Here is a 25,063-nt window from a genome sequence, read left to right as displayed (position 1 = left end):
AATCTTTCCGAGGAGCAGATGCTCGACAGAGTCACCGCCAGAACTTGCGCGACTACACGGCGCATCTAGCGTGGTGCCCCGGCAATTACTCCGTCCAGGTTGGCGCTTTGTGGGCAGCACGACACTGAACACCAGCTACCTTTGGCGGCGTCCTGCTGGAGGTTCGCAGCAATACGACAGCGTCTGCAGCAAATCCATCGAGGGCAGTGCCGTGCTGCGGCTATCTGACGGTCGTTGGTAGTAACTCGTCGATGGTGCTTCCCCCTCGGATCGTGCACTCACGCCCATTGCGTTTTGGTTGTATATAGATCGCATAACGGCACTTTGGACCTACGTTCGCCAGAACGACGGAGCAAAGGCGTCGGGCGGCCGCGGACTCGTCCAGCTCACCGGTCGTCCGGCCCGGCCTCGGCCGCGCTCCCAGATAAATGTCCGATCTTTGACATGCCGGACAGCAGCTCCGCTGCGCGTACCGTGCGTGCTCGTTTCTCGGACCACATCTGAGAAATCATGTATTTTGCTATCACACAACGAACAGTAGACGTGCCAACGAAACCGCGAGCAGCGCGGCGCCGCTGCTCTCAACTATAATGGGATGCTTCCCGATCCGAGCTCCACATGCACTCCCTAGTCCCTGAATGAATATTCCTGTCAGATGTTGATCCATGTGTGGCGGCCGAGCAGATTCTTGGTCAGGTTGTCGTCGTCGGCCTGGCAGCCGCCAAACATGGTCGTGTTGTCGTCGGCCGGCGCGTGCAGCACGTCGTAGAGAGAGTAAATTTGGTCGGCCTTGCTCTCGAGCTCCTCGGTGAGCTCCTTGATGCGTTGAACAAGCGTCTTGCGCTTGCGCTTGCCGATCGACGGGTCCAGCTGCTCGTACTTGGTCACGGCGGAGTGGTATTGGCTGGCGTCAGCGCGCCCGCGATGGCACTTACAGCTTGAGATGCTTGAACTCGTCCTCGATCTGCTTGATGATCGAAGTTACGGCCGTCTGCGGCGCCACCGCCGGCCGTACCGAGTCCTCGTCGGCCCAGTCGTCGTCGCGCCGGTTCTCCTTCTGGGGGGTTTCTTCGGTCAGCACGCCCGGCCGTTCACTTACGGTACGCCTGCTTGAAGCCGCGCCGGCGCGAGCAGATCGAGCACACGGTCGGGTTGTGTTGCGATAGCGTGTCCAGGATCCGCTGGACGTTCACCCGCAGCTTAGGAATTGTCTGGTCCTGCGCGACTGCGCCGGACTTGGCCGGCCTTGACTTGGTCTTCGACTTAGCCGGCTCCGTGTTGGCCTTGTTAACCGCGCGGCGGCTTGGCCGGAGCACGTCGCCGGTCTCGTCGGTCGCGTCTGCGCTTGTGTCCGTGGCCTCCTCCTCGGACGCGCTCAGGTAGCCGTCACCGTAGTCCTCGAGTGAGCCGGACGCGTCCGACTCAGCCGGCGACGGGTCCTCGAACACGGCCGCGCGCTGGCCGATTTTCTTGGATCGGCTCTTCTTGGACGCGCGCTCGCGCGACCGTGGCTTTTGTTTCGGCGCTTTGGCTGCCCGGCGCGAACGCGTCGGCGGCTCCTCCTCCTCCTCAGACTGCCGTCAGCGCCGTCGGCGACGTACTCACCTCGGCCTCGGAGGTCTGGTCGAAGATGTCCTTCTGCTGGTAGTTGTTGCCCGGAATCCGGTTCAGCTGGCGGTGCACGCGCTCTTTGGCCTCACGCGCGGCCAGCTTGCGGCCGACGCGGCTCTTGAGGTCCGCCAGCTCGTCCTTGAGCTGCGCGTTCTGGCGTTTGGCCGCGTTGAGCTCGTCGAGCGTGTTGGACAGCGACCGGATGGCTTCGTCGCGGTCGTCCTCGAGCTGGCGCTGCTCGCGCGACTGCGCCGTCACCTTCTGCTGCAAGCTGTCGACCTTGGACCGCAGCTCGGCCGTGTTCTCCTCCCACGCAGCCTTCTCCTTCTCGAGGTACCGCATCACCTTCTCGCGGTCGACCGAGTTCTTGCTGGTCTGGACGTCACGCTGCACGAGCGCCAGCTTCTGCTCGAGCATGATCGTCTTGCGATGCTCGTGCTCGAACTCTGCCTTGGCCTGGCGCAGGCTGGCCTCGAGCTCGGCCGTCGTCGCTTTGTAGGCCGCGTTCTTACGCTCGAGCTGCTGCACGCGGTCCCGCAACGTCCGTAGCGCCTCCAGGATCTCTTGATCACTGTCCGAGACCGAGATCGACTTGATCGGCTTGTGCAGCTGCACCTTACCGAGTCGGTCGTCCTCATCCTCCATCAGCGACGAGATCCCAGTCATGTCCGGTATCCGGAAGCTGAGCCGGGTCGGCGTGGCGTCGCTGCCGACCGGCGACGGCCCCGAAAACTCGAACGCCTTGTCGTTGACGGTCGCGGCCAGCGCCGCGGCCGCAGCCTTGGCCGCCGACGGCTTGCGCGCCGACTTTTCGTTCTCGCTGAACTTCTTCATAAAGTCCTGCGGGTTCGTGAACGTGCGCGGGAACTCGGTCGCGTTGTTGCTACGGACCTGATGGCTGGCGCTGCGCTTGCCGAGGCTGCCGTATCGCTTGTCGAACGGACTGTTTTGCCGCCGGGTGCTTTCGGCCGCGTACGGCTTGTTGCGGTTGCCGGGCGTGAAGAAGCTGTGGTCGATCGCGGGCGAAAACGGATCATGCTTGCGCGTCTCTTTGATGTCGCGCTGCGACACCTTCCGGAACGACGCCAGCGACGTGTCGGTGAAGCCGAGCTACGGTCAGACGCGCTGAACGGCGAACTTACATCCGGAGAGCCGACGTGCTTGGCACGCCCAAGCTCGATGCTATCGACTGTCGACGCTTCGCTCGCCAGGCTCGCATTCATCCGTGCCTCAAGGTCGTCGTCCATGTACGAGAACAGCTGTGGCACGTCGATCTTGGAGTTGAGAAACTCCTGTGACAAGTCGCCGTCGTCGCGCAGGAACCGCGACGACCTCGAGGACGCCGACGTCGCCGGCGACGCCGGGCTGGCCAGATCAAGGTCGTCCAAATCGCGTTCGAGGCGGCGCTCGAGGTCGGTGCGCCGGGAGCGCGCGTCGTTCATCAGATCTGCGGGCATATAGTCGGCTCACGGAGGACACGGTCTGGGGCGGGCAGAGACGCGATCCTGGAAATCCGCGCGCGGGTCGACGCGTGATTTCAGGCAGCCGAGGGCCACAGGCAAGCGCGGACCGCGAAAAAGCCACGGACGGGCCGGAAACGGCCGGAACAGGCGGCTGTTTGATTGTTTTGTGCTGAGTCTTCTAGACACCGTTAGACAGGGGGGCGCGCGCGCGCGGCACCGCGGGACGCCGGGGCGGGTGTGACATACCAGATCGATGCTGGCGGCAAGGATCCGACAGCGGCGGGCGCAGGGGGGACGTGGACGCCTGAACGGTCGAAACTGGTTCTGGGTGAGGTTGACCAGAAGGACCAGAGCAGGCAGCGCGTCGGAACTTGCGCGGTGTTTGTTGATGGGCGCGCGCGTTGCCATGGCAACTGTCAGGTGACCGAGCCGCCGGCACGCACAGGCGGCGCGAGTCGCAGGCAGCGAGTCTCTCGAGCCGCACGAGCCGCACGGCGGACCGCACGTGCGCCAAAAGTCGTGCGGGCAGCCACTGCGCGAACACGAGTCGCGCGGGACTCGGTCCCGAGCCGCACGGCCTGGTCAGGAACCTTGCGCGCCACCTCAGCCGCTGACTGTGCGCTGCACCAGCCACGCCTACAGAGCAGAAGCTCTGGCCGGTGCGGCGCGAGAGTCACACGAGCCGTAGATGTGCCGGCCCCCCAACGTTCAATTGTTTATGTCGCCAGCGCGCGCGCCAGATCCAATTAGTCAATGATAATTAAAGTACAGACGGCCGCCGCAGTTGCATGCAGGCGGCGGCCAGGTGATATATACAGGAACAACCGGCCGAGCTTAGCTACGGGCGCGGCACAGCAGCTCGCCGCCAATGCGTTTCTCCACGGCCTCGCGGATCTCAAAGAGACCTTTGTCGGTGCGCAAGAACATGACCTCGCCCGGCAGTAGCTGCTTGACGAAGTTGGCGTCGCGGCCGCTGACAAGTTTCTCGAGGTCGCTGCAGTTAAACCAGACCCGCCGGGACGGCTTCGAAATGAGCTCCATCTTCTTGAGTACGGGCTGCATGTTGTGGTACTTGAGCCCGAGCCACAGTCGACGAGTCGCCACGTTCTCGGGCGTCGTGGCCACGTAGGTCTCGTCGGGGCCAGTGGTCGAGCCGCGGCTGACGGACGAAATGAAGCCCTGGCGGTAGAGACCGAGCGCAACCTGCAGGTGGAGCTTGGTCGACGGAATAGACGTCACCGGAAGCCGGGCGGCAGAGACGTTCTGCAGGTGCGAGCACACGTTACTCAGATGAACCAGCGACATGGTGACCGGGGGACGATATCAACGGATGAGAGAGCAGCAGCGCCGACGTAAAATTTTCCCAAGAGACCGCGGGGGCGTGACAGATATGCCACGGCGCAGAATTGCGCTTACCCGGCGGGCGCGGTCATGCGGCGCGAACTACGGTGTTACCCGGCGTGAGAGGCAGAGACAGACAAGACATTACATTCAGACATGACCGGTGCTAGCCTTATAGCAAATAAAATATAGTCGGGGCCGGGCCGGAAAAACAGGCACTTTTGAGGGCGCGCGGCGGCTAGGCGGAGCCGGCGTCGGCGGTCGAGACCACGAGCTCGGGCGCGGCCGGCGCGACAGGCTCGGGCCCGTCGCGGGCGACGGCCACGCCCGCCAGGTCGGCGTCGTCCGACAGGTACGAGTTCATGCCGGTGTCGATGCCGGACCAGTAGCGTACTATTCTCGACATGCGGCGGGGCAGCATGCGGATCAGCGGCATGAAGCGCGCGTACGTCGGCAGCGTGACCTTGCCCTGCTCGCCGCGGTCGAGCGCGAGCATGAGCCGGTCGGCGACAATGTCCGGGCTGAGGACGGGCGCGTAGACCCGCGACGGCGTGCGTACACCGTGGAAGAGCGTGGTGGAGAGCTGGCCGGTGGCCAGCAGCAGAGTGCGGATGCCGGCGCTTGAGTTGGCGCTAGGGCCGACCTCGTACGTGAGCGTGTCGTGCAGGCAGAGGAGACCGCCCTTGGAGGCGGCGTAGGCGCCTAGGGTCAGCCGCGCACGCGCTCGACTTACCGAGCTTGGCCGGACCGACGAAGCCGAGCACGGACGAGACCGTAACGATGTAGCCGCGCTGGAGCTTGAGCATGCCCGGCAGGAACAGCTTGATGGTGTAGTAGTGCGAGATCAGGTTGACGTCGATGGTCCTGGCGGTCAGCAGGGCCGGGCGCGCGTGCGCGCGTGCGCACATACTTCTCGATTTCCTCGAACGACAGGTCGAGCAGCGTCTTGCCGTGCGTGATGGCCGCGTTGTTGACCAGCACGGTCACCTCGCCGATCTGTTGTCAGTCTTGTCGGTGTCGTCGCGCACCTCCTCTTTGATGACGCGGGCGACCTCGACGACCTCGTCGCGCGCCGAGATGTCGACCTTGAAGTAGCGGACACCCTCGATCGCCTCTGCCGGCTCGGCAACGTCCAGCACGACCACGGGGATCTTTTTGGCGCGCAGCCGGTGGACCAGCGCCTCACCCAGGCCACTGCATCCGCCCGTGATCAGGACAACGTCGATCTCGGGGTCGAGGAAGTTCGAGTACAGGTATCCGCGCAAGAAGTAGTGCACCTGCGTGGCCGCGTTGCCGGCCACCGACGACAGCACGGCGTTGAGGACGTTGAAGCTCATGGTTGTGGGCACTGTAGGTGTGTGTGTTCGCGAATCAGTGAAAGAGCAGAGGACGCGAGACAGAATAGAAGAGCGGCGAGGAACGCGTGTGATACTGGCCGCGAAGCGCGCCGCACCGGGTCAGGAGACCCCGGTCTACCAAGCGCAGTGTCAGGAAGCCGCCAGAAGGCCGCGGTCACAGCCGCGACCGTACCAAACATTCGCTCGACCAGCACGGTGGCCAGCCCGTGCCAACCTCGCGCCCGGCGCCGGCGCCTGGCCGCCGGCTCCCCGCGTCCGGCTCCTGGAGCTGTGCCCACCAGGCCATGCACATCCTCGACTGACCGCACGGACGCGTTGTGGGCGTCCGCAGCCTGTCCGGCCTGTGACACGACGCGTGCTCGGGTGACCGTCGGCAGCCAATCCGGTTACGCACGCCCCCCCTCACGCCTGGCCGGACGCCCGCGTGCGCCACCTGTGCTCGCCAGACCCGCCTTGGTCCGATCCTAGCCCGTGCTGCTCCCAACCCGGTCTCCACGGCCAGGGGATTTGTGTCTCACCCGGAGTCGTTGGTGTAACGGGGCGCGCCAATACGGCACGGACCGACTGCTTGGGTCGCCTAGCGCGCCGCCTCTGCGCGCGCCAGCGTGCGCTAGCCCCCGCCGGGCGCTAGCGACGGCTGACCGCGCCGTTGCCCTGGCCCATCACTTGGCGCGCGTCGCGGCCGCGTGCCGGCAACGCGGACGGCAGCGCCCTGCCCGAGCGCAGCCGCGTACGGCGCGGCCGCAACGCCCCGCGGCAGACCGGCGACGCCCAGCGCGCCGGATCGTTGCCGTGGCAACGCGCTGCGCTGCCCGCATGCGGCGCGCCGCGCGCGCCGCAAAGGCCCAGTCGGCTGGCCTGCCCAAGACTCCGGTCGTCCGGCAGCCATCGGCGGCTGGCCAGCGGTCTGCTACGCGGCCACGTACAGAGTGCGCGCTGGCCGCCGCGACAGGAGCCGCCTACGTTGGCGTACGCCTGTGCGCTCGGCTGCCGGCCCTTCTTCGGCATCGACAGTCTTCTGTGATCGCGCCGGACTCTGGTGGGCATTGTGGCCGCGAACGGCAGTGGGCCTAAAGTCGCGCGGCCGCGGCCTTGTGCGACGCCGCTTCCATGGCTCTGGATCAGACGCGCCCACAGTCAGCAACGCTCGCGCCAGCGGTGGGCAACGTCTGGCGGGCCGCCACCGGCCCGGCCCGCCAAGCGCGCCGTCAGCGTCTGCCGCTGGCGGCCGCGTTGCTCGATGGCCGCCGCCGATCGGCCTGCGGGGCGACTGCGTTTGCGTCCAGACCCCGGTGTAAGGTCCGCAGCGACAGACCGCTCTCCCACACAGGGTGCCACCCCTGCCAGTGCAGTCGGTGTTTGTCAGTGCGGCAACCGCGGCGGCTGTCTGGCTTACCAGCAGCCGCGAGCGGCAACGACGGGTCGCCGCGAATGCAGGGCCCAGTCGACCGCAAGGTCCGCTGCAGGTCGCGGTAGCGCCGGCCGCGCCGTGCTTCGCGACCGTCCCGCCGACTCCCGCAAGGGCCTGTTCTCATTTGCGCATACCTCCGTTTGTCGTGATTTGGCTCTGTTTCGACTCGACATCTGCTACGGATCGCTTGTCGCGGTCGCCAGTGACCTGCAGTGGTCGCGTACGTCACCCAAGACGCCACAATCCTTACGCTTAAATGGTCACCGCTGCGTGGCGCTCTGGTGTTCTCCGGTGACACGTCAGTAACCACGCGTACACTGCAGTCACCCCATGGCGCCAATGGCCTTAGGCTTAATGGCCCAAAGACCCCAGGCGCCGGCAGCCTGCATAAACCAATGGCACGCACGGCCATGCAACGGCCATTGCCTCATTGCCTGAACGGTGTCTTGCGGACCCGCCGGCGACCTAGATCAGGCAAAATGTGCGGTGTACACATGTGCACACCCCTGGTAGGTAGACAACAGGCATATCACACAGCAAGCCGAGGCCGGCCGGCCGTATCAGCCGTGGCCAACCACGGCCGTTGCTGGCGGTGGCGCCGGGCAGTCTGGCAGTGCCCGCGCGGCAGCTTTGTCGCCACAGGCGACCCCGCCCGCGGCTACAGCCAGGCGGCCGGCCACGAGAGGCCTTGCGCTGGCGGCCTGCCGCCTGACTGCCGCTGACCTGTTGGCGACATGTTGGTCTCACTGCGGCCAGCCACGTCTGGCGGCGTTGAACATGTGGCCTGCTGGCTGCGGCGGCCAGTAGAGGCTGCCAGGACGCTGATCGACGGTACCTTGCGCCACATGGCACACGCGCACCGCCACTCAGGCACATCCGTTGTAGGGCGCCCGCGGTCGCGCCACTGCAGCGCTGCGGGGCCGCGACCAATCCAGCGCAGTCTCGCGCCGCAGCCAGGGCGGTCTGCCGCGACCGTGCGTAGCGGCGATGGCGGTGGTGGCGGCGACAAGCTGGTAGAGACGGGTGGCTGAGGTGGGGTGGCGGAGCGGTGCTGCGGCGGTGCGCGCGGCGGTGCGTATCGCTGGAGCCACCGCCCGCGGCCGTCTCCGTGCCCGCCAGCCGCCTGCGGCCGAATGGGACGGCCGGCAGCGCCCGGCGTCCGTCCGTGGACTGCGGGCGGCGCCCACCATCGGCGGCGCAGCGGCTGCGACTGCGAGGGTCTCGTGCCCGCCGCGTGGCGCGACGGTTATGCCAAGGCACCACCACGTTTCCAACTATCGCGACTTTTTTTGCTACGAGAAGCCCTTGGAACACGATCAGACAGCGGAAGCAAGCCGCCGTCAGTCGCCAACCAGCCATCGTCTTCCGCCGCATCCGCGCAGCAGGGCCAGACACGCAGTAGCCGAACACCGACGCATCGTCACCGCAGAATCAAGATGCAGCTGACGCTCAAGGATCTCAAGCAGAGAAAGTGGACGGTCGAGGTCGATCCGTCGGACTCGGTAAGGGCGTCCGGCGCGCACGCTGACGCAGATCCGCACCGTGAAGGAGGTGATCGAGAAGGAGACCGGGTGGGAGGCTGGGCTGCAGAAGCTCATCTACTCGGGTACGTGGACAGGCGAGCGTGGCTGACGCGCAGGCAAGATCCTGGCAGACGAGCGGACAGTCGAGTCGTACAGCATCAAGGAGAAGGACTTTGTGGTGTGCATGGTCTCGAAGGTACCTGAGCGCACGGGCATGCTAACTCCAGCCCCGGCCCGCGCCCGCTGCGCCGTCGACGCCGGCCGCGCAGGTGTCGGCCGCCGCGCCGACGCCGGCCGCGCCCGCGCCCGCGCCCGCTGCCGCGGCTGTGTCGGCCGCGCCCGCTGCGGCCGCCGTGCCGGTGCCGGCCACGCCGACGCCCGAGGTCTCGTCCGGCTTTAACGATCCCTCGGCGTTCTCGACCGGGTCAGGCCGCCAGGCCGCGGTCGACAACATGATCGAGATGGGCTACGCGCGCGAGGACGTCGAGGCGGCCATGCGCGCCGCGTTCAACAACCCGGACCGCGCCGTTGACTACCTGCTGACTGGCATCCCGGAGCACCTGCAGCAGGACCAAGCGCGCGCCTCGCCGGCGGCCTCGCCCGCGACCAACACAACCAGCGCCACCGCCGGCGACGATGACGTGGTCGACGGCGGCGTCAACCTGTTTGAAGCGGCCGCCCAGGCCACGCGCAGCCCCGGCGCCGACGCCGGCGCGCCGGCCGCGTCTGGCTTTGACTTTCTGCGCTCGAGCCCGCAGTTCCAGCAGCTGCGTGAGCTCATCCGCCAGCAGCCCCAGATGCTCGAGCCGGTGCTGCACCAGGTCGCCCAGACCAACCCGCAGCTGGCGACGCTGATAAACTCCAACCCTGACGCGTTTGTCCAGCTGCTGGCCGAGGGCCTGGACGACGAGGGCGCGGGTGCGCTGCCTGGCCGCGGCGTTACCCAGATCGAGGTCACTGCCGAGGAGTCGGCCGCGATCGACCGCCTGTGCAGCCTGGGCTTCAACCGCCAGGCTGTGATCCAGGCCTACTTTGCCTGCGACAAGAACGAGGACGTGGCGGCGAACTTTCTGTTTGACAACGTGAGTGTGGCGCACGACGTGGCTGACCCCAGGGCGAGGAAGACGACGAGTGATTGTTTTGTAGCCAATGTGATTTAATCCGTGTAGCCAGCGGTGCCGGCGCTGCGGCGCGCCCGTAGACACGTGGCCCGATCGGCCGGCGGCCGCCGGCCACGGTGCTGCCGCCACTGGGCCCATCCAGCCCGTTTGGCGCTGTGCGAGCCGCCTTCGCGACCGTCGATTCTGTGTCGCGGGACGAGAGTTGGCCGCGGCGGCCAAATCTCCCGCCCACCCAAAATTTTCGCGCCGCACGAACTGGCCATCCAGGCCATCAACGACCATGACGCGCTTCAAAGGCTGCATCGACATCCACAAGGGCCAGGTTAAGCAGATCGTCGGCGGCACGCTCGCCGACACGGACGTCGAGGGTGTCGAGCTCAAGACCAACTTCGTGGCCGAGCATCCGTCGGACTACTTTGCGACGCTCTACAAGGACCACAACGTCACCGGCGCGCACGTCATCAAGCTCGGCCCGGGCTGTGACGAGGCTGCCCGGCAGGCGCTGGCGGCGTGGCCAGGTATGTGGCGGGCGCGGCGGAGCTGACGCCAGATGGGCTCCAGATCGGCGGCGGCATCACGGCCGAGAACGCAGCCGGCTGGATCGCGGCCGGAGCCAGCAAGGTACGGAACCACCAGCGCGTGCTGACAGCAGGTCATTGTCACCTCCTATCTCTTCCCCGGCGCTGCACTCGACCGGGCGCGGCTGGAGGCTCTACGGACGGCCGTCGGCAAGGACCGGCTGGTGATCGACCTCAGCTGCCGGCGCCAGGCTGACGGCCAGTGGATCGTTGCCATGGACAAGTGGCAGACTCTCACAGACACAGCGATCTCGGCCGACACGCTTTCGGCGCTGGCCGAGTACTGCTCCGAGTTCCTCGTGCACGCCGCGGACGTCGAGGGTCTCTGCAAGGGCATTGACGCGGACCTGGTGGCCGCGTTGGCGCAGTGGTCGCCGTTGCCGGTGACGTACGCCGGCGGCGCGGCCAGCCTGGCCGACCTAGAGCTCGTCGACCGGCTCAGCCAGGGCCAGGTCGATCTCACGTTCGGGAGCGCGCTCGATATCTTCGGCGGGTCGCTCGTGCGGTTCGCCGACTGCGTCGCGTGGAACGCTTCCCATTGATGTACATACAATCTACGCCAGCATTTCGTCCAGCGCCCGGCCGAGCCGGTACCGTAGCCCACGCACAAACTGACGGACCATGGCTGGAGTCAGCTCGCTCTGTGCCGCACTTACCGCCGACCTCGGCCCCGTTCTCGCTCGACCGCGCCTTCCACGTGCGGAAGCCGATCATGGCAAACGCCCACAGGAACCCCTGCGCAAATGGGATCACGACCTGGTCCCGCAGCGTGATGGCGGCCACGCCCACGGCCGAGCCCTGCGCCGTCTCGAGCGATGCTAGATACGCCTGCTCGAACCGCAGGTCCGGCATCGCTGGCCGCTTGGGCCCGGCCGGCACGAGTCCGCGGCGGCGGCTAGAGATGTCGTCCAGGCTGTGGCACGATGACGAGCTCGAGCTGCTCGAGCTGCTGTACGACTCAAACGACCCGCGCGACGCGTTCTCCTCCGCGGCCGCCAGATCGTACTCCATCAGCGCTGCCTCGGCTGCGGCCGCGTCGGCGCCGGGCGCCAGCCGTGGCTCTCCGACGCGGCCGCCGTTGGCGGTGGCCGCGTCGCGGGCCATCAGCTCGAGCACGTCCTCGATCGTGGCGTAGTCTATCCGGTCCGATTGACTCATTGTGGTACGAAGCCGCGTCCGTGGCTCTCGTGCTCTGTAGGGTCGCCGGCTGCGTTGTGGCTTCGTCTTCGGCTTTGTTGCGGCGTCGGCTGGATGATCGTGGCCGGCAACTGGCGGCAGGTGTTTTCCGGCCGGCGCAGTGTCCCAGCGGCGTGACGCACCACGCGCGACGGCCATACGGGTCAGCGTCGGGACGGTACCCGCAGGAATGCCGAAACGAGCGCGATCCGGCACGACGGGTCGCAGCGGGTCGCCACGGGTTGGGTCATGGGTCCCCACGGGTCGCGGGTCAGACCGCGGGTCGGGTCGCGGGCACCGACGCGGACGGCTACAGGGCAAAGAGTTTCTATAGACTAGTCGTCGCCGTCACCGTCACCGTCGCCGTGGTGGCCATCCTCGTGGTCAAACAGGCTCGGTGCCGGCCGCACAAACAGCCCCGGCGCGGCGTCATCCGGCAGGCTGTCGTAGCTAGCCGGGGCCGCGCCCAGGGCGCGCACGCGCAACGACACTACCGCAGCAACAATCGCCGTAGCACCGCCCAGCACGAACAGGTATACGGTCGCATCGGCCAGTGCCGCACGCGACGCTACCAGCGGCCCAAGCAGGAAAAACAGCACGCTGATGGCGACTGAACTGACCACCTGCGGTAGCGACACGTACACGTTGTGCACGGCCATGACAATGCCCGGATCGGTCTCGTATTTGGCCGACGCCGCCAGATCGAACTTGGTCTCGGCAATGTCCTCGGCAATGAGCACGTACGGCGCCCACAGCGCGTGCGCCCAGACCGCACCCAGCAGCCCCACGATCACCGTTGCCTGGCCGACCGACCGCACAAAAAACGTCGATAGCATGAGCACGACAAACACTCCGTGCGACAGCGTCCACGCGCGCGCAACCGTCAGCCACGCCTTGCTGTTCGGCGCGTACGACGGCTTGACCAGGACCGGCATGACCAGGTTCGTCGCCAGCGACACAATCGAGTACACAAGTAACGCGCGACTACCCAGCCGTGTGCCCTCGTCCCACAGAGCGTCCTCGGCCGGCGTCGACAGCGGCGGCAGGCCCTCGCGGCCGGCCATGGTCTGGTGGTAGTAGATCCCACCGACAAAGGTTGTGACGTAGTACAGCATAGGGAAATAGCCGATCCACGCAAAGAATTCGGCCCGGCACACGTTGCGTACCTGCGGCGACAGCCGCCGGTTGGCCCGCAGCGACACCGAGAGCGCCTGACGCAAGGTCATGCGGCTGCCGGCGACCTCGTCCGCCGCCAGCGGCTGTTCGCACACGTACCGACACGCGACCGCGACCGAGCCCAGCAGCGCGATTACGGCGAACGCGGCCAGGCCCTTGAACTGAGTGCCACCCAGAAACGGGAACAGCCGCGGCAGCTCCAGCGAGCCAAGGATGAACCCGATGATGTTGCCGACGCCTGTCAGGATCGCTGCCCAGGCGTTAGCGCTCTGCTGCTGGTGCACGGGTACGTTGTCCACGATAAACGCGCGGCCTGCTGCTTGCACGATGCCAATTGAAAAGTCCAGAAAGTACACCGAGAGGACGGCAAAAGCCTGGACGAGCCACGACGGCGCGTGGCCCAGCGTCACAACGCGCACGATGTCCCGCGACCACGCAAACGCCAGCAGGCTGACCGACGTCATGGCCGCCCCGGCCACCAGAAACGGTCGTCGCCGGCCGTACGGCGACCGGCACTGGTCGCTCAGCGCCCCGACCAGCGGCTGAACAATCACGCCCGATAGAGGGCCGGCGGCCCACGTCAGGCTCATCAATGCCCTAGGCATGCCCAGCGAAATAAGGTATGGCTGGCGTCAGCAGTATTCGTAGCGGCCACGTACCGTTCCGTGCGAGAACTCTGCCGACCACGACAGCTGAAGACCGCCGATCGTCAAAGCCAACACGACCACGTACCACAACGGGCGGGTCGGGATATCGACCGGCACCGTACTGTCGGCGTCATCGTCGCTGTCTTCGGTGTACTCATGCACGCTGGCGGTCTCGGTCACGTTGTCTGCGGCGGGCTGTGCGGTCGCGAGCGTCAATGGGTCCTCCGCAACGGCCGTGGGTCCGGCGGCGGGAGGCGGCGCACTCTCTGTTGTGGGTGTCGACCCCGCAGCAGCGTCCATTGTGACTGCTTTCTGTGCAGGTGGACTGACGGTCAGCTCATGCAAGACCTCGTTGAGGGCAAGAGAACCCAGGTTCGGACTGTGGCCGCTGTCGGCGTGGCCAGGTCCGACCAGCGGCAGCGGGTCCGACCGGACGGGCCGCACCGCCACAGGCGCAGCTGTTCTTACCAACAATGCCGATCTAGGCAGGACGTGTCGCACAGTTTGTCCGCAGAGGCCGTGCGGTCTATTCGTAGTCAATAGCCGATTGATCGCCAGGACACAGAGTAGCACAAGCACGTACGAGACCGCGTTATGCACGCATGACGCTATCGACACGATTGAATGCTCAAAACGGCGATTCTGGTGGGAGACCCTAACCCGATACCAAGGGGTAAGAAGAAGCCTACGGCATACTCTACGCTCCATGTCCGTAAGCGAGCGCCGGCCGCGCAAGCGAGTAGGAGGCCGTCGGGCAGAGACAGTCCCGGGTACGATTGCACACCAGTCGCAGCCTGCCAGACAATCAACTGGCCTGAGCTGGCCTGAGCGGCCTGAGCGGTCTAAGCTGGCCTGCGCTGGCCGCTGTGTCTGCACGGCAGTGAGCCCTGGCTGCCCGCGAATGCTCCGCCCACGCCAATTTGCTGGCCGCAATCTCGAGCGGTCGATCGCCGGCGGCAACAGACCACCGGCCGGTCCGGCCCGACACTGCTGTATGTCGCCGACCACGACTGCCTGTAACACGCATCACGTTGGCCACACGGTGGCCACGGCCACAAGGCAGACGACTAGGCCCTGTGTTGCCTCTTTGGGAGCGCAATGACCGTGCAAGGCCAACGGCGATGCTGTCGTGGCCTAAGGCAACCTGCAGTAGCGCTACCGGCACGTCATCCGGGCTCCGGGATGCACGGCCACGAGTACAGGTCACTAGTCTGCGCCGTGCTGCTGCGCACGCTACGGTCAAGCAGCAGACATGCCGTGCGGGCATGCAGGCATTACATTTACCGCATATGCCTACGAGCATGTGCAGGTGGACATCGAGCGACCGCCGGCGAGCTTATAGTGATGGAAGCGTTTTTGACTCGAGAGCACGTCGATTACTCGCACGTTCGCACTCCACCAGGAGGCTATCTAAACCGCGATAGCTGACAACCAGTCTATACCAGGCCGGGCGACAACCGAACAGCCTACTTCCGCCGATCATGGCAGCGGACGATACGACCGGCTATGCTAAATTTAAAATAAAAAGGGGCTGCTATTAAAGATATGCCATGGCCATCGTGCATAAGGTTTGGACGCGCATTAGAGTTCCAGTGCCGAACTGGCTGCCGATGCCCAGAGTTTAGAGCGGTGGCGCATCGCCTTGAGCCGGACTGCAGAACTTGATTGCCTCTTTGGGGACGCAATGATGTCCGTGGGCCTCAGCGATCGCCGCCGCGTCTTCGAACGTGCAACGGCGCGCCGGACACGGCCGATCGGCGGACCCGCGGCGACCGTGTTAGGCCGGCCCAATGGACCCTGGTCTGGGATGTGGACATTTGCCGAATCGAGGGTTCTAGTCCGCCACAGAGTGTCGGCGAACAGAAGCCGATGTGCTCGCCAACAGCGGTCGTCACATTTGCCGGGATGTACACCATCGCCACGCGGAATGATCTGGCACAGCACACGTCTGGGCCAGGGTGGTCGCCGGCTCCGGAAGCCCCGCGGCCAGCCTGCGGGGTCTGCTCCCTACGCCCACGCGTGCATCAGCGGAGGGTCTAGGGCCTAGGTCGGCGGTAGGCGCGTCTACGCGACTAGACGCATGGTCCGTCGGGCCATCTACCCAAGTTGTGCCTGCGTTTTCAGGCTGCATCCCCGTTGCTATACACATTAGGCAACTGCAGTGATCATGCACGCCAGCCACCACGCACTTTGACGGCGCGGACTACGCCGGCACGTACCTCGGGCGTTGGACGCACGACTATGTCGAGCAATCTGTAGTCATTCCTGGGGGCGCGCGGGCAGGAGGCGCAGTCTTGTGGGTGGACGGCAGCTGGGCCTGGCCTCTGCGCATCAACCGCGCGGCGGTGCCGTACCCTTTGCGCGTAGCCTGCTCTATAACGGCCCGATTAGCTAAAGCCGTCCACCAGCCGCTGGTTACAGAACCGCATACCGGATACACGGCAGGACCTAGATCTAGCAGTACTTGCCGAGTTGAGCGGGTCTATCAAACATCTCGATGCCAGACGGGTGGTACCAGCGCCCAAGTACGGTACCCGGACCGCAGCCCGCACTCTAGCGCAACACCAGCACAGCGGGCACAGCCTGCATACCAAGCTGTACTTCACTTTCTTGCGGCATAATCTGTACGACTTTCAACCTGGTCGTTTCGCACGGTCACTCGCGTCTTATTTGAACGCCGACCATGCCGTGATCGTGGTACAGCTTCCGGCGCCCCCAAAGTGCAAGGATTTGCGGACCGTGGTCGTCAAACAGGTATCGTTCCAACGGGCCTCAAGTTCGAGTTCTTTCATCAGCCCCCGGCCAAGCCTACGTGACCAGCATGCTGGGATACACAGCTTCGGGCCACCTGGCACAGCGATATTTTCCGCGGTGTAATTTCCCCGCGTCCTCACGATCAAGTATGCTGCCAGAGAATGCACATACCGCAGTCTTCTGGTAGTCGGTCGCATGTAGGTCCCGCTGCTGCCCGAGAAGTGGCCGGCAGGTGTCCGCTGGGTGTCCGGTAGACCCGCCCGCAACCAGACGCTAGAACTTCTCCCAAACGGAGGTATGCACGTCTGCTGCAAGCGCGTTTTAGCTTTTGAGTCGCCAACTCTAAAGTGTGTACCCAGCGTCGTACCTATAGCCCGCGCTAGGGTGAGCAAGAGTTATGGATCTATTAACACCAGCTCTAGGGCAATGCTGGCCTACCATGCAACCCCTCCTGCTAGTCCAGGTTGCAGGACGGTCGCGTTCGGCACCTCACTGGCCGTAGCCCTCTTGGTCTCTAGTTCCAATATATGCGCGAGCAGCATCGTCGGGGCCTTTGAAAGCAATTTTGAGAAATCGACATGACCCCCCCTATCTCGTCCGAGATAACCCAGGCCGTGCACTTCTAGGACATATATAGATCGGTCGGCCCCTCCAAACACCCGTCTTGAATTGCAGCGTCTATATCGGCATCTCTGTTCGCTTTTATTACGTCTAGCTATAAGCACGCGTTCTTGTCCTTCGGATTCCCAATTGCCGCCCGCTTGCGAGGTCGATCTCTAGTCATGCAAGTCTACAAGCCTCTGTTTGGCCTTTGCCTGACAGCCGTCATTATCACGATCGCGCCGTTGTTCTGGCATATTCGTCACCGAAACTTTCCGGCTATCTTTCTGATTTTCTGGACTCTGATCCAGTGCAGCTTCCAGCTCGCTTGTTCCATTATCTGGGGCGGCGAGGATGTCGAAACCATGTGGGATGGACATATCTTCTGTGATATCGACGTGAAGCTGCTCATTGGCACCGGCGTGGGAATCCTTGGATCAGTCGCTGCCATGGCTCGTCACCTGGCAATGATCATGTGCAAGAGCAGCCTGGTCTATAATACCAAGGCTGGCCGCCGTAAGCAGCTTATCTACGACATTCTGTTTGCGTTCGGTACGCCGATCTGGATTATGTCATTCCACTACTTGTCGCAGACAAACCGTTACGACATTATGCAGTACTCGGGATGCCTTGCCACGGTCGACAACAATTACCTTTCGCTCTTCATGCTGTTCATTTGGACTCCAATCTGGGGTCTGGTTGGCTGCTACTATGCCGGTGAGTCTAGTCTGGAGTAGCTGTATGGATCCGTACTGACTTGATAGGCATGACCGTTTACAGATACTTCCTGATCCGCCGCGAGTTCCGTGAGGTTTTGCAGTCGAGCCAGAGTGGTCTCACTGTCGCTCGCTTTGCGAGACTGTTGATTTTCTGCTACCTTGTCATTGGCGTCAGTTTCCCGCTGTCGATCTACGTGTTTTACTTGAACTGCGTGGCTGGATTTCATGCCTACAGCTTTGAGGCAGTGCACAGCATGATGGACTTCCAGACCGTCCGTCGCTACCCGGCTGAATCTCCGCTGTTCGACTCGTGGCAGGGATTTGTCATTGCCTTCTTGCTCTTTTTCTTCTTCGGAATCGGATCTGACGCTATCGACATGTACCGGACCTGGCTGGTTTCGTTGGGCTTCAAGCGTGTCTTTCCCAAGTGGAAGTGGCTCAACCAGAAGCCCCAGAGCACGGGTCTCACTGGTCTGTACGGCACTGGAGACGAGTCTCTGGAGACCAAATTTGGCACGATGCAGGCGTCGATCTTGCAAAAATCGCGGGCAGAGTAAGTTTGGAGTGTTGGGAGATGAAACTTTAAAAGTGGTCACTAACGGTCAGGGATTCGTGGAGCGAGGACCTCGAGGGCAGCATCGAAGCTGTATCGCCAATGCTCCCGCCGGCTACAACCACGACACGGACGCTCGGCAGCTGTGGAAACAAGGAGACGTCTGTTACGGCGGGATCGGGTATCACGCCGGTACAGTGCGAACGTGCGACCGAAGACGCGCTTGTTAATAAAAATGACATCCGGGTGACTTATGAAGTCAGTGTCGAATAAGCTGGGTGAACCAGTGGCTATGGCTACAGCCCGGACGGAATGGGCGTGTTTTTTAGAATCTCTTGGGTTTGTTTGGCTGGTTATTGATTAAATTCCATTGAATTATGCTACAATATTCACTGCCGCATAGAGGATCAGGTTGACTACACGATCTTTTGCTGTGTAAGATGAAAAGATTTACTACGGGCTCGACAGGACGAGTCTGATTTTGTTTTATTTGATTGTCAGTTTAATTAGCGTACAAACGGGCTCTGGAGTTTACGACTTGCAGTACAAGACTTGTCCAGCGCTAGACGAGTGCATCGCGTGCTGAAAGCTACAGTGTATATATAATGAATTTACATGCTTGTCATCAAGAATGAAGCTGCGCTGGTATGCGGTGATGTAAATTGATATCGTCACATGTAACGACCTGCAGTCTGTGTCAGGAGATAGCTATTTACCAACGGCCTCAAGACAAGGAATTTGAACTGAGGCGTGGATGGCAGTGAAGTCTACTGGGAGTGATTGGCACCCACAATTGGTAATTGACGTAGGGCCGAGGATTCTGTTCCTGCACTAGCTCTGTGAATAGCGTGCATGGTGCTTCGGCGGGGTTGATCGGAGAAATAGCGTGTGCCAGCACCCTATTGCGATAGCGGGTAAATGTCATGTGGATGGAAAACGGCGTGCGAACTTGGCGGCCGATTGGCGAGCCATTGACGACCAGACTTGGTAACTGCAATGTATGAAGTACTAGCTCTGCAGATATGACACTACCAGCAGATTTAGTTTGACCTGATACCACGAAAATCTTCAGCGGGTACGATGCAGGCTCTAATTTCTTCCGGTATGGACCATCGTAGGGTGGCGGGCTACGTGCGGCGGTGAGCAAATGGGTTTTCCGAAGTAGCAAATGAGCCGCACGTACGCAGCCACCATGCCGCCACAGTGGCTGAACACTACTGTGGACAGGGGTGCTGTTTAGCGGCACAGAATTCACACTTGAGCCACTATGAACCACTGGGTGCCGTAGTGAGCCGCGCAAAAAGCGGTAGAGAGGAGTTTCAAGTCTTGTATTATACATCAAGCAACTGGCATAAGGCATATCCAAAACAGGCCGGTCTATTCGGCAGCAACCTGAGCGGCAGGCGCGGCCTGAGGGTTCGACAGCTTCTGGATGGAGCCTAAGGTCAGTTATGACGCGTGAAGAGAACTTACGCTGAACGAGCTGGAGCGAAGCGACCTTGCGGCCGTCGCTGGTCTCGTAGGGCTGCATGGAGGCACTGGCCTCAATGTAGACGAGGGATCTGGTGTCAGCTTCGAGAGATGAGTGTCGCCTACCCCTTCTTGAAGTTCTCAACAAGGTAGTCAACGTTGGAGTCGAACGAGACAACCTGGAACCACGAGGTCTCCTCACGGCCCGAGCGGACGGCGATCGGGTAGCGAACGTACTGCCGACCGTTGGCCGAGGTCTGAGCGCTGAGGTCGGCACCAAGACGGCCAACCAGGGTCAGCTTGGCGACGTCGCGGACCGCGGGCGATGACGAGAACGAGCGCGCCTGGACGGCAGATCTGGCGAAGACGGACTTAAACATTCTGAAAGTCAGTCCTGTCCTTCTCGTCGTAATGAGCAGGGATGGATGCTAGCCGCGCGCAGACCAATGGCGGTGTTGGCAATCGGACATACCTGAAGGACGACGTAGTACTGGATTACAAGGCCTGATGAGCGAAGTGCCGATCTAGTTGAAAAATTTCGCGCAGCGCGGTGTTACCCGGCTGCGCGGCGCGGCGCGCCAAAAATAAAGCTTCATTAGGGATTTGAACCCTACTCTCTTCCCCACTAGGGATCGAACCTAGAATCTCCCGCTTCGTAGGCGGACGCCTTGCCATTGGGCCATGAGGAACTGCTTGCAAAGTAACTTCCTCAGTGCCATTGTGATTACTCGGACGGCCTTGTAAAGGTCAAAAAGAAAGCATTGTAAGGGAGTCTAACCCTCTCTTCTTCCCCACTAGGGATCGAACCTAGAATCTCCCGCTTCGTAGGCGGACGCCTTGCCATTGGGCCATGAGGAACTGCTTGACTAAACTGCCGCGCTATGAGATCCTGTCGAGAAGCACACGAGCAGTTGCCCAAAAAGAACAGCAAAAAGCACTTTTAAGAGGATCGAACTCTTCCTACTTCCCCACTAGGGATCGAACCTAGAATCTCCCGCTTCGTAGGCGGACGCCTTGCCATTGGGCCATGAGGAATTGCTTGTATTGTCAGGAGAAGACGCGCCCTGGATTGCCCGTGACGTATCAACGCGATTTAAAAAGTAGCAGCGTAGAGGAATCGAACCTCTTCTACTTCCCCACTAGGGATCGAACCTAGAATCTCCCGCTTCGTAGGCGGACGCCTTGCCATTGGGCCATGAGGAATTGCTTGGAGCTTGTACCAAGTTTGCGCTCTGGAGCTCACGGTCAGACGCTTCGATATTGCTGATCTTGCCTTGTCCTCGTTCCGGTGGCCGCCAGGGGCTCCAGCGCTATCGATAGCGATCCCACCAGGACCCGCATCACGGCAGCTTACTGCGGGCTCTAGCCCGGGCCCGCACCGGCGTGACTATTATTTACGCGTTGTGCCCACCCGTTTACCCGGCAACGGCCCACCTGTTCTGACTCCCAGCCCACCATCTTGCCACAGGCCGGTGCCGGCGGTGCCAGGGCTGGAGGTCGCGACCGCTCTGGTGAGTTGTCGGCGGCGAGCACACATGGCGAGGTCCTGGAGTGCGGCCGGAGGAGAGTCATCGCTCGGCAGCCCCAGCGCCACCGGCAGGTACCCCGGGAACGGTGTGCTCCGGAGCGTCAGTTAAGTTACCCTGCTTACGATATTACTCATTTCTTGCCGCTGGGCGAAATCGCCCTGTTTCTCCCAAAACCTTGTTCAGGCGGGCCGCTTGCACTATTTTGCCGTAAAAAAGTGAAAATTACTGCAGAAACACAATCTAAAAAAGAGACGTTCTGCAATTTTTTTTTGCTTGATTATCTCTAAAAAAATATTTTATAGACCACAATCGGGTAGTTTCCTTTGCAATTCTTAGAGGAAATATCCCCGGAGTATTCTCGTGTATGCGATTTTGGACGTTGTTCACTAGTTTGGTAAGTTTTGCGTGAGCCGGAGGCGGAAGGCAAGAACGAAGACTAACAGGTCTCAGGATTATCTGTCAGGTGTGTGGAGACGCTGAAGTGCGGACTGGCGCGACTGAACGGGCGGCAGCGTCGGCGATGGCTGCGGTGGATGTGGCCGGTGGCGCTGTGGAAACAGCGGCACGCGACCACGCCAAGCAGCCGCGGCGGGCGCAGCGACGGCCGAGACGAGACACGTGGGTCGCCGGTGGTCGGTAATGGCCGCGGTTCCCCAACGGGCGGAGGCGGTCGACCGGGCGCCGGTGATGGACGGTCTGCGTACGGAAGAACGCGTGCACGACGATGGACAATACTGACTAGCAGATCGCATTTGGAAAAGTGACCTGTAACGAATCTCCAAGCCAAACCATATAATCTTCTCACAATGCTTCTTGGACTCCGCAATCTGACGCCTCTGGCGCGCACGGCGACGCCGCTGTTCAAGGCCGCTGCGGTGCGGCCTGCCATGAGCATCCGCTCGCTCAAGACTGAGGCTCTGCAGAACGCCGTCCTGAAGATCAAGGGCGGCCCTGTGTTCAAGGGCAAGTCGTTTGGCGCGGACAAGAGCATCTCTGGCGAGGCGGTGTTCACGACGTCGCTGGTCGGCTACCCCGAGTCGATGACGGACCCGTCGTACAAGGGCCAGATCCTGGTCTTCACGCAGCCGCTGATTGGCAACTACGGTGTGCCGTCGGCCGAGCGCGACCAGTTCAACCTTCTCAAGTACTTTGAGTCGCCCAACATCCAGTGCGCCGGCATCGTCGTCGCGGATGCGGCGATGGACTACTCGCACTGGACCGCTGTCGAGTCGCTGGGCAGCTGGTGCCAGCGCGAGGGCGTGTCGGCGATCACGGGCGTGGACACGCGTGCGATCGTGACGTACCTGCGTGAGCAGGGCTCGTCGCTGGCCAAGATCGCGGTCGGCGCTGACGCCGAGAACGTGAACGACGAGGACTACCTCGACTACGGCGCCACGAACCTGGTCGACGTGGTGTCGACCAAGGAGCCGTACCACATCAAGGCCAACGGTGACATGCACATTGCTGTGATCGACTGTGGCGTGAAGGAGAACATCCTGCGCTGCCTGGCGTCGCGCGGCACGGACATTACGGTGCTGCCATACAACTACCCGATCCACGAGATCGCCAACCAGTTTGACGGCATTTTCATCTCGAACGGCCCCGGCGACCCGGCGCACTGCCAGGAGACCGTCACCAACCTAAAGAAGACGATGGACACGTACGCGGGCCCCATCTTTGGTATCTGCCTCGGCCACCAGCTGCTTGGCCTGGCCGTGGGTGCCAAGACGGTCAAGCTCAAGTACGGTAACCGTGCCCACAACATCCCGGCGCTGGACGTCTCGACCGGCCGGTGCCACATCACGTCGCAGAACCACGGCTACGCCGTGGACGCGAGCACGCTGCCGGCGGACTTCAAGGAGTATTTCCTCAACCTGAACGACCACTCGAACGAGGGTATGCAGCACGTCTCTCGCCCGATCTTCTCGACACAGTTCCACCCCGAGGCCAAGGGCGGCCCGCTCGACTCGGCGTACCTGTTCGACCGCTACATCGCGGACATCAAGAAGTACAAGCAGCTGAGCACGGTCAACGCCAAGGCCGACGTGGCCGCGAGCGCCTAGGCGCAGGCTCCCAAAAAATAGACGACGCCGGCGGGCGCGTTCGCGGTCGTTCCATAGAGTGTATATGTACCATATAGACAGCAGGCCGGGGCTCTGGCTGCGCCTCTACGAATTTCTTTGGAACAATAGTAATGTGTTTTGATTTCATTCTATTCGCAGGTCGCCCAGGCAGGTCGCCCAGGGGCTCTATGTACATGGCTCAGGCCGAGCCAGTCGCGGCCTTGGCGTCCTTTTCGGCAAGGACGTCGGCCACGGTCTTGCGGCGCGACCAAAAGTCTTTCCACCGCTGGTTGCACGCGTTGTCGACCCAGCAGCCGGCAAAGTGCACGGTCAGGTCACCGGTCTTCCAGCCCATGTCGCGGCCGCCAACCGAGAAGGCGTTGATGACGCGCTGCGAGACGACGGCGACGTGGTCCCGGATGTTGGCGTGGTGCAGGATCAGGTGGTTGAGCACGTCCTGCTCCTGGCGTTCAAACTTGCGCTCGTAGAACAGCGGGTCCCCCCACAGGTCAAGGAACCATTTGGACCACTCGCTGCGCCGGACCATGAACGACCCAGCGTTGACGCCGTTGATGTCTTGGGCAACCACAAAGTTCGTGCCTGCAACGTCGTACTTCTCCGAGACGACTACGGGCGACTCCTTGCCATTAGGGTACCGCAGCGCTTTGCCGAACGTGACACGCTCCGAGAGCGCCTTAAGACTAAGCACGTGCGTGGCCAGGTCGATCTCGGGCGTCATGATGATGGCGTCCATGTCTAGCCACCAGACCCATTCGACCTCCGGGTTGAGCTCGAACGTCTCGCTGATGGCCGGCAGTTTGGACCAGACCGCTGGCCGACCGTTGAGGTTGTACTTTGTGATGTTGATGAACTGGTGCGTGTAGCCGTGGTAGTCGCAGTACTCCTGGCGATTCTGGGTGACCATGTCGAAGAGTCCCTCGATAGCGGCGTTGTTGCCGCGGCCGTCCGAGGCTGTCAGCAGGGCAATTTTCTTGCCGAGAGGCTCGACCGTATCCTTGGCGAGGCCAGCAAAAGCCTTGGATGCGGTGGTAGGCGCGACGGCGATGTCGGCGGCGTCGTCGGCGACGTCACCAACCTCTTCTTCCTCGACGTCATCCTTATCGACGTCGTACTTAGGCTTGGCGGCCTTGTCGGCCGGCTTGTCGGCAGGCTTTTCGGCAGGCTTGTCGGCAGGCTTGTCGGCAGCGGCCTTGTCGGCAGCGGCCTTGTCAGCGGCTGCTTTCTCAGCGGCGGCTTTGCCGGCGGCCTCGGCGGCCTTGTCGACGTCCTCGATCTTGGCTTGCTCGGTGCTCGACACAGGGCCGACCTGGATGGCAGCGCCCTCGACGCCCTTGGGCGCGGTCTCGACGACAACGTCGGTGGCCCGCGTGACGGCCTCGTCGGCCGAGAAGATTGTGAGCAGGATGACGGTCAAGGCGCCCAGGGCGGTCAAAAAGATGACGATCTGGGAATACCGGATGACCATGGCGGGCAAGGGGGCCGCGGACTGACGGCAGCAGCGGGCGAGCGGTCAGGCAGTCAGGCGGTCAGCCGCGCAAGTGCGGGCGGCAGGGGCGGTGTGGAAGCGGTCGCGAGGCGGTAGACAGGGACCGGGTTTGGGGGCAATTGGGTGGCCGCAAAGAGAGTGGAGGCGAAGAGCGGGTCGTAGCAGACGCTGGAGCCGTCTGGCCGTCGGATCAGGTGCGTGAGCAAGCGCTGTCGGTCTTTGAGAGCGCTGGCGGTGCGGTAGACAAAGGAATGTGGCCTGTGGGTGCGGTGCCGGCGATTCTTTCTTGTTTCTAAAAAAACAGTTGCGTTGGCGCTAGTCCTATTTGGGAATACCTGCCGAAGTGGGCATGTGTGCCTCCTGCGCTAATGCGCGGCTTACGCCGCACGGCTGGCAATCACGGTTGCCACGGCAACGGTTGCCGTGGCAACTCCCACCGTTGCCGTGGCAACGCACGCAGCCG

At 62.7% G+C, this 25,063-nt stretch overlaps 13 protein-coding genes and 4 non-coding genes across 17 annotated transcripts; 4 read left to right on the top strand and 13 right to left on the bottom strand.

The window, feature by feature from the left end:
• Positions 1 to 335: 335 nt before the first annotated feature.
• On the bottom strand, positions 336 to 3,427 carry V1510DRAFT_413670 (centrosome microtubule-binding domain of Cep57-domain-containing protein). The gene is made up of 5 exons (XM_066933272.1): positions 2,754 to 3,427; positions 1,606 to 2,721; positions 1,100 to 1,574; positions 936 to 1,068; positions 336 to 904 (listed from the first exon to the last, which is right to left on the bottom strand). The coding sequence occupies exons 1-5, from the start codon at positions 3,066 to 3,068 to the stop codon at positions 652 to 654; spliced, it is 2,292 nt and encodes a 763-aa protein (XP_066790054.1). The 5' UTR covers positions 3,069 to 3,427; the 3' UTR covers positions 336 to 651.
• Positions 3,428 to 3,781: 354 nt separating this feature from the next.
• V1510DRAFT_413666 (mitochondrial 37S ribosomal protein uS8m) lies at positions 3,782 to 4,534 on the bottom strand. Its single transcript, XM_066933271.1, has one exon. The coding sequence runs from the start codon at positions 4,377 to 4,379 to the stop codon at positions 3,909 to 3,911; it is 471 nt and encodes a 156-aa protein (XP_066790053.1). The 5' UTR covers positions 4,380 to 4,534; the 3' UTR covers positions 3,782 to 3,908.
• A 119-nt stretch (positions 4,535 to 4,653) lies between these two features.
• Positions 4,654 to 5,752, bottom strand: V1510DRAFT_362693 (uncharacterized protein; the record flags this gene model as incomplete). Its single annotated transcript, XM_066931100.1, has 4 exons — positions 4,654 to 5,117; positions 5,149 to 5,279; positions 5,326 to 5,411; positions 5,444 to 5,752. 4 exons carry the CDS (start codon positions 5,750 to 5,752, stop codon positions 4,654 to 4,656), a joined length of 990 nt encoding a protein of 329 aa, XP_066790052.1.
• Positions 5,753 to 6,522: 770 nt separating this feature from the next.
• On the bottom strand, positions 6,523 to 7,820 carry V1510DRAFT_413662 (uncharacterized protein). Its single transcript, XM_066933270.1, has one exon. The coding sequence runs from the start codon at positions 7,594 to 7,596 to the stop codon at positions 6,982 to 6,984; it is 615 nt and encodes a 204-aa protein (XP_066790051.1). The 5' UTR covers positions 7,597 to 7,820; the 3' UTR covers positions 6,523 to 6,981.
• Positions 7,504 to 8,845, bottom strand: V1510DRAFT_317665 (uncharacterized protein). Its single transcript, XM_066930770.1, has one exon. It carries the CDS (start codon positions 8,556 to 8,558, stop codon positions 7,650 to 7,652), a length of 909 nt encoding a protein of 302 aa, XP_066790050.1. The 5' UTR covers positions 8,559 to 8,845; the 3' UTR covers positions 7,504 to 7,649.
• On the top strand, positions 8,483 to 9,875 carry V1510DRAFT_413655 (uncharacterized protein). The gene is made up of 5 exons (XM_066933269.1): positions 8,483 to 8,686; positions 8,718 to 8,790; positions 8,824 to 8,903; positions 8,935 to 9,789; positions 9,822 to 9,875. Exons 1-5 carry the CDS (start codon positions 8,621 to 8,623, stop codon positions 9,840 to 9,842), a joined length of 1,095 nt encoding a protein of 364 aa, XP_066790049.1. The 5' UTR covers positions 8,483 to 8,620; the 3' UTR covers positions 9,843 to 9,875.
• On the top strand, positions 9,825 to 10,948 carry V1510DRAFT_442695 (uncharacterized protein; the record flags this gene model as incomplete). Its single annotated transcript, XM_066935653.1, has 3 exons — positions 9,825 to 10,346; positions 10,379 to 10,449; positions 10,481 to 10,948. Exons 1-3 carry the CDS (start codon positions 10,109 to 10,111, stop codon positions 10,946 to 10,948), a joined length of 777 nt encoding a protein of 258 aa, XP_066790048.1. The 5' UTR covers positions 9,825 to 10,108.
• Positions 10,737 to 11,785, bottom strand: V1510DRAFT_413651 (uncharacterized protein). Its single transcript, XM_066933268.1, has 2 exons — positions 11,063 to 11,785; positions 10,737 to 11,031 (listed from the first exon to the last, which is right to left on the bottom strand). The coding sequence occupies exons 1-2, from the start codon at positions 11,739 to 11,741 to the stop codon at positions 10,961 to 10,963; spliced, it is 750 nt and encodes a 249-aa protein (XP_066790047.1). The 5' UTR covers positions 11,742 to 11,785; the 3' UTR covers positions 10,737 to 10,960.
• Positions 11,786 to 11,893: 108 nt separating this feature from the next.
• On the bottom strand, positions 11,894 to 13,997 carry V1510DRAFT_413649 (uncharacterized protein). Its single transcript, XM_066933267.1, has 3 exons — positions 13,874 to 13,997; positions 13,418 to 13,730; positions 11,894 to 13,384 (listed from the first exon to the last, which is right to left on the bottom strand). The coding sequence occupies exons 2-3, from the start codon at positions 13,703 to 13,705 to the stop codon at positions 11,918 to 11,920; spliced, it is 1,755 nt and encodes a 584-aa protein (XP_066790046.1). The 5' UTR covers positions 13,706 to 13,730; positions 13,874 to 13,997; the 3' UTR covers positions 11,894 to 11,917.
• Positions 13,998 to 16,771: 2,774 nt separating this feature from the next.
• On the top strand, positions 16,772 to 18,420 carry V1510DRAFT_317986 (GPCR fungal pheromone mating factor). Its single transcript, XM_066930771.1, has 3 exons — positions 16,772 to 17,476; positions 17,524 to 18,035; positions 18,085 to 18,420. The coding sequence occupies exons 1-2, from the start codon at positions 16,942 to 16,944 to the stop codon at positions 18,033 to 18,035; spliced, it is 1,047 nt and encodes a 348-aa protein (XP_066790045.1). The 5' UTR covers positions 16,772 to 16,941; the 3' UTR covers positions 18,085 to 18,420.
• An 890-nt stretch (positions 18,421 to 19,310) lies between these two features.
• Positions 19,311 to 20,284, bottom strand: V1510DRAFT_413636 (uncharacterized protein). The gene is made up of 4 exons (XM_066933266.1): positions 19,974 to 20,284; positions 19,628 to 19,882; positions 19,505 to 19,593; positions 19,311 to 19,470 (listed from the first exon to the last, which is right to left on the bottom strand). The coding sequence occupies exons 2-4, from the start codon at positions 19,879 to 19,881 to the stop codon at positions 19,409 to 19,411; spliced, it is 405 nt and encodes a 134-aa protein (XP_066790044.1). The 5' UTR covers position 19,882; positions 19,974 to 20,284; the 3' UTR covers positions 19,311 to 19,408.
• On the bottom strand, positions 20,119 to 20,190 carry V1510DRAFT_t75. The gene has a single exon. It is a non-coding gene; the product is annotated as a tRNA-Arg (tRNA).
• A 3-nt stretch (positions 20,285 to 20,287) lies between the features above and the next one.
• Positions 20,288 to 20,359, bottom strand: V1510DRAFT_t74. Its single transcript has one exon. It is a non-coding gene; the product is annotated as a tRNA-Arg (tRNA).
• Positions 20,360 to 20,464: 105 nt separating this feature from the next.
• V1510DRAFT_t73 lies at positions 20,465 to 20,536 on the bottom strand. The gene has a single exon. It is a non-coding gene; the product is annotated as a tRNA-Arg (tRNA).
• A 96-nt stretch (positions 20,537 to 20,632) lies between these two features.
• V1510DRAFT_t72 lies at positions 20,633 to 20,704 on the bottom strand. Its single transcript has one exon. It is a non-coding gene; the product is annotated as a tRNA-Arg (tRNA).
• A 779-nt stretch (positions 20,705 to 21,483) lies between these two features.
• Positions 21,484 to 23,193, top strand: V1510DRAFT_317561 (class I glutamine amidotransferase-like protein). Its single transcript, XM_066930769.1, has one exon. It carries the CDS (start codon positions 21,837 to 21,839, stop codon positions 23,091 to 23,093), a length of 1,257 nt encoding a protein of 418 aa, XP_066790043.1. The 5' UTR covers positions 21,484 to 21,836; the 3' UTR covers positions 23,094 to 23,193.
• Positions 23,194 to 23,225: 32 nt separating this feature from the next.
• V1510DRAFT_413630 (galactosyl transferase GMA12/MNN10 family-domain-containing protein) lies at positions 23,226 to 24,867 on the bottom strand. Its single transcript, XM_066933265.1, has one exon. The coding sequence runs from the start codon at positions 24,577 to 24,579 to the stop codon at positions 23,293 to 23,295; it is 1,287 nt and encodes a 428-aa protein (XP_066790042.1). The 5' UTR covers positions 24,580 to 24,867; the 3' UTR covers positions 23,226 to 23,292.
• Between the last annotated feature and the right edge of the window lie 196 nt (positions 24,868 to 25,063).

The sequence above is a fragment of the Dipodascopsis tothii genome (assembly GCF_038497935.1).
Source record: "Dipodascopsis tothii strain CBS 759.85 unplaced genomic scaffold V1510scaffold_8, whole genome shotgun sequence".
NCBI classification, from domain to species: domain Eukaryota; kingdom Fungi; phylum Ascomycota; class Lipomycetes; order Lipomycetales; family Lipomycetaceae; genus Neoaidaea; species Neoaidaea tothii.
Note: the sequence above shows the minus strand (reverse complement) of the source record. Positions and strands in the feature narration are given on the sequence as shown.

Bases quoted from the DNA above. Each gene is read 5' to 3' on its own strand.
- V1510DRAFT_413670 (XM_066933272.1), bottom strand. From the start codon at position 3,068: ATGCCCGCAGATCTGATGAACGACGCGCGCTCCCGGCGCACCGACCTC. The intron at 2,722-2,753 runs GTAAGTTCGCCG...GTCTGACCGTAG, and splicing joins AGCACGTCGGCTCTCCGGAT to CTCGGCTTCACCGACACGTC. The intron at 905-935 runs GTAAGTGCCATC...CGCTGACGCCAG, and splicing joins GAGTTCAAGCATCTCAAGCT to CCAATACCACTCCGCCGTGA.
- V1510DRAFT_413666 (XM_066933271.1), bottom strand. From the start codon at position 4,379: ATGTCGCTGGTTCATCTGAGTAACGTGTGCTCGCACCTGCAGAACGTC.
- V1510DRAFT_413662 (XM_066933270.1), bottom strand. From the start codon at position 7,596: ATGGCCGTGCGTGCCATTGGTTTATGCAGGCTGCCGGCGCCTGGGGTC.
- V1510DRAFT_317665 (XM_066930770.1), bottom strand. From the start codon at position 8,558: ATGCGGCGGAAGACGATGGCTGGTTGGCGACTGACGGCGGCTTGCTTC.
- V1510DRAFT_413655 (XM_066933269.1), top strand. From the start codon at position 8,621: ATGCAGCTGACGCTCAAGGATCTCAAGCAGAGAAAGTGGACGGTCGAG. The intron at 8,687-8,717 runs GTAAGGGCGTCC...ACGCTGACGCAG, and splicing joins AGGTCGATCCGTCGGACTCG to ATCCGCACCGTGAAGGAGGT. The intron at 8,791-8,823 runs GTACGTGGACAG...GCTGACGCGCAG, and splicing joins GCAGAAGCTCATCTACTCGG to GCAAGATCCTGGCAGACGAG.
- V1510DRAFT_413651 (XM_066933268.1), bottom strand. From the start codon at position 11,741: ATGGCCGTCGCGCGTGGTGCGTCACGCCGCTGGGACACTGCGCCGGCC. The intron at 11,032-11,062 runs GTAAGTGCGGCA...AGCTGACTCCAG, and splicing joins GAACGGGGCCGAGGTCGGCG to CCATGGTCCGTCAGTTTGTG.
- V1510DRAFT_413649 (XM_066933267.1), bottom strand. From the start codon at position 13,705: ATGGACGCTGCTGCGGGGTCGACACCCACAACAGAGAGTGCGCCGCCT. The intron at 13,385-13,417 runs GTACGTGGCCGC...TGCTGACGCCAG, and splicing joins CAGAGTTCTCGCACGGAACG to CCATACCTTATTTCGCTGGG.
- V1510DRAFT_317986 (XM_066930771.1), top strand. From the start codon at position 16,942: ATGCAAGTCTACAAGCCTCTGTTTGGCCTTTGCCTGACAGCCGTCATT. The intron at 17,477-17,523 runs GTGAGTCTAGTC...CTGACTTGATAG, and splicing joins GGTTGGCTGCTACTATGCCG to GCATGACCGTTTACAGATAC.
- V1510DRAFT_413636 (XM_066933266.1), bottom strand. From the start codon at position 19,881: ATGTTTAAGTCCGTCTTCGCCAGATCTGCCGTCCAGGCGCGCTCGTTC. The intron at 19,594-19,627 runs GTAGGCGACACT...AGCTGACACCAG, and splicing joins GTTGAGAACTTCAAGAAGGG to ATCCCTCGTCTACATTGAGG. The intron at 19,471-19,504 runs GTAAGTTCTCTT...AACTGACCTTAG, and splicing joins TTCGCTCCAGCTCGTTCAGC to GCTCCATCCAGAAGCTGTCG.
- V1510DRAFT_317561 (XM_066930769.1), top strand. From the start codon at position 21,837: ATGCTTCTTGGACTCCGCAATCTGACGCCTCTGGCGCGCACGGCGACG.
- V1510DRAFT_413630 (XM_066933265.1), bottom strand. From the start codon at position 24,579: ATGGTCATCCGGTATTCCCAGATCGTCATCTTTTTGACCGCCCTGGGC.